Genomic DNA, 3,291 nt, shown 5'->3' with positions numbered 1-3,291 from the left:
AGAAACATGTACCGTAATTTTCGGACTATAAGCCGCGCCTTTTTTCGACGCTGCGGCTTATATAACGGTGCGGCTAATCTATGGATTTTTACAGCTAACGGCCACTAGGGGACCTCCTAAATCTATGGATTTTACAGGTTACAGTCCACCACCTTTAATTCTATGGGCTCTATGGCCGGTCCGCGGACCCCCACCTTTAAGCGGCGGGTTCCAGCAGGAAAAGCTGGAGGCCGGAAAAGAGTGAGACAGGTAGCGCGCAAAAGTAAAAGTGGAACCGAGAGTGGTACGAGAGACAGAACGAGAGCAAGACAGACAGACATTACGAGAGCGAGACAGTTTGTCCCCGTACCACTGGTTGAAAACCGCTGCTGTAGATCACTGCCGGTACGTGCGCTGGGAGCGCACCGTTTAAGTTTGAAAGTTGAAAAGTTTGTGTCTTAAACGCTATGTGATACAGTACAGTTTACACAGCACAGTACATGTTCTGTAGCTACTATTGCACTAAATGGTAACACTTGAATACGTTATGTAAATATGCAACTTGTTTGTTGAAATGTTAATAAATGGGAGCTTCCTCAAACAGCCATCTCTTTCCCGACAATCCCCTCTGTGCACGAACCCTTACATATGGTAATTAAACATTAAAACACCTGCGGCTTATAGTCCAGTGCGGTTTATATATGTACACATCATTCAATTCACACAGGGGATAGGTTATAGTCCAGTGCGGTTTATATATGTACACATCATTCAATTTAGCTGCTGCGGCTTATATTCAGGTGCGCCTTAAGTCCGAAAATTACGGTACATTGAAAAAACAGCATTTGTTGGGTTTTTCTTCCGCTAAATGTCAATGGTTTCCTCCTCAGAGCCTGAAGCGTCCTCAGAGGAGTCTCCCTCCAATGAAGATGAGCAGGCTGCACCCTCAGCTACGCCCGACCAGGTGACCGATGGCGAGGCAGCGGGGGACATGGAGCCCACAGAGAATGGAGAGGAGGCTGAAGGAGCCAAGGCAGAGAAGGGAGGAGGAGAAGAGACGGATAAGAAAGAGTGAGTTTCACCAGAGAGCTAGTGTAACTCTGAACGCTGCGATATTTCACTCTGATAGCACTTTTATCTGTTTACATGATCCTTACCTCTGCTGGATAACAGTAGTGTTGCATTCCCAAAGGATGTGACCTGTCACAGCCACATTCATGAGAAACATTCCAGACAGATGTAGCCGTCCCTTTGTCCGCAGTCTCGGAGGAGTTCAGGAGGAGAGTGCGCAAGGGTCATGAAAGTCTGGCGATTTGATTCCAGCTCAGTCAACATATGAAATCTGAAACAACAGCTACGTACATGCAGAATGCTGCTTACATTTTTTTTTATTTGCCATCTTATTCACAAAAAAAGTTCAGAATTTTCAGACATTTTTTTCAGTTTAATTTTAGATTTTCAAATAGTTTTCTCTCTTCTAAACTTCTAAACATTATGGATAGATTTTCTTTGGACTATTTCTCATAAAGAAATACTTAGATATTTAAAGTCAACAATTGGCAGGGGGGTAAAACTCCAAATGTAGGTGATAAAGTATAAACAACATTTAATAACAATACCCCCCAACTTCTCCTCCCATTCTTCTCCCAGACCTCGTCAAAGCAAACATTTACTCTTGTGCACGTAATACACTAGACTAACGGTTCATGTAGGGTCAAATTACCATGGTGATCATTCAGACAGATGTTCTCAAACTTCATTTTGTCTTTTCCGTCGGTGACAAAGGGACAAATGCAAGGACTGCGCGGCTGGACAGTGTGCAACACACTGCTATGTTCTCCTACTAAGGTGAGGATGTGACAAAGATAAGGGTGGTAACGATCACAGTGAAATATCGCTTCTAAAAGAACGAACCTCTTCACTGACCTCGTGTCTTGCTCCTCATCTTTTTTGGTGGCAGGTTGAAGGATGGCTACAAGTACAAGAAAGGGAAAAGCAAGAAAGTGAAACGGACCATTCCTGCGTGGGCTAGCGTCACTGCCAGCAAAAAGCTTCCTGTTACCAACTATGCAGGCACTCAGAACAAAGTGAATGATATCCTCATCGAAGCGATCACGGTGTGTACGAACTCCTTAAATCACCTTTTAGTTAGTTTTTTCTCTTTTTGTTTAACGACAACTTTTGTGATATCTTGTCCTCTTTCTTTACAGTCCTGTAATGACAAGTCTGGGGTTTCATACCAGTCCTTCATGAAATATATTCTGAAGAAATACCCCGAGATGGACATTCACAAGAAGAAGTTTCTCATCAAGAAAGCAATGAAGAAACATTTGGAGAAGGGCACCATCAAACAGGTAAAGAATGTTATCTGGGGGTATTAGGTTTAATTAGTATTTTAATAATATAGATACATAGCTAAAGCATGCAGTTTAAAAATAGACATTACCAAAATCTTTTTTTTCCCTCCTGGAACATTAATTAGACACTTGAAATACAACTGAACCATAATCCTGTACACAGGTTTTTCATTCTAAACTCGGTGGCTATCCAGGATATCGATTTTGACTGGTTTTCTTGGATTGTAAACTATCTCAAATCCAGATAGAGCTGCTAATGTTAACCTATAGTCTGATAGCATCCAGGTTCAGCTCCCACGCATACTATACATGGGATGTTGTAGATGTGAACAGACTTTATTTCAGTGTTACTAACTGAAAAATAAGGCACTATGTAGCATTGGGACCATGTGAACATGTTCAAAGTAATGTTGGCCAAATAATGCCATACACAACATTTTCCCTATACCCTTCAAAATATGCATATAACTTTTTTAATTGTACTAAAAATATACTGGACTGACTTAACCTAACATGTTGTAAAAGAAACACATATTTGTACGGGGGGAAATTAAACTTTAATGGGATAATAGTCAATCTTAAGACTGCAAAAATAAATGCAACATTGTATTAGGGCTGCACGATTTTGGGGGAAAATCTAATTGCGATTTTTCTAACAAATATTGCGATTCGATTTGCGATATTTGTTTTTAAGCGACCCAATGGAAGTTTATTGTAAAATGCGGCCATATCTCTGGCAAGGAAGGTCGCATCAACATGCTCCCGTCTCTCTCCCCCGCAGCCCGAGCTACGAGTGAAAGAACTAAACTTACATGAAACTTCCGTTGGGTTGCTTTAAAGTCAAGCTTCAGTTTAAGATTCACCCTGTAATAGATGTAAAACATGTGATGGAGCATTACTAACCTGACTCAGATGGTTTGTTTCACCAAATCATCTAGGAAAGCTCCATTGGAAG

At 41.3% G+C, this 3,291-nt stretch overlaps 1 protein-coding gene across 1 annotated transcript; it reads left to right on the top strand.

Moving 5' to 3' along the window:
• The first annotated feature begins 847 nt into the window (after window positions 1–847).
• On the top strand, window positions 848–2,360 carry LOC104943286 (heterochromatin protein 1, binding protein 3). The gene is made up of 4 exons (XM_010768635.1): window positions 848–1,050; window positions 1,765–1,827; window positions 1,940–2,096; window positions 2,190–2,360. Exons 1-4 carry the CDS (start codon window positions 848–850, stop codon window positions 2,358–2,360), a joined length of 594 nt encoding a protein of 197 aa, XP_010766937.1.
• The last annotated feature ends 931 nt before the right edge of the window (window positions 2,361–3,291 follow it).

The sequence above is a fragment of the Notothenia coriiceps genome, unplaced genomic scaffold (assembly GCF_000735185.1).
Source record: "Notothenia coriiceps isolate Sejong01 unplaced genomic scaffold, NC01 NC01_scaffold00005886, whole genome shotgun sequence".
NCBI lineage: Eukaryota > Metazoa > Chordata > Actinopteri > Perciformes > Nototheniidae > Notothenia > Notothenia coriiceps.
Note: the sequence above shows the minus strand (reverse complement) of the source record. Positions and strands in the feature narration are given on the sequence as shown.

Bases quoted from the DNA above. Each gene is read 5' to 3' on its own strand.
- LOC104943286 (XM_010768635.1), top strand. From the start codon at position 848: ATGTCAATGGTTTCCTCCTCAGAGCCTGAAGCGTCCTCAGAGGAGTCT. The intron at 1,051-1,764 runs GTGAGTTTCACC...TCGGTGACAAAG, and splicing joins GAAGAGACGGATAAGAAAGA to GGACAAATGCAAGGACTGCG. The intron at 2,097-2,189 runs GTGTGTACGAAC...CTTTCTTTACAG, and splicing joins TCCTCATCGAAGCGATCACG to TCCTGTAATGACAAGTCTGG.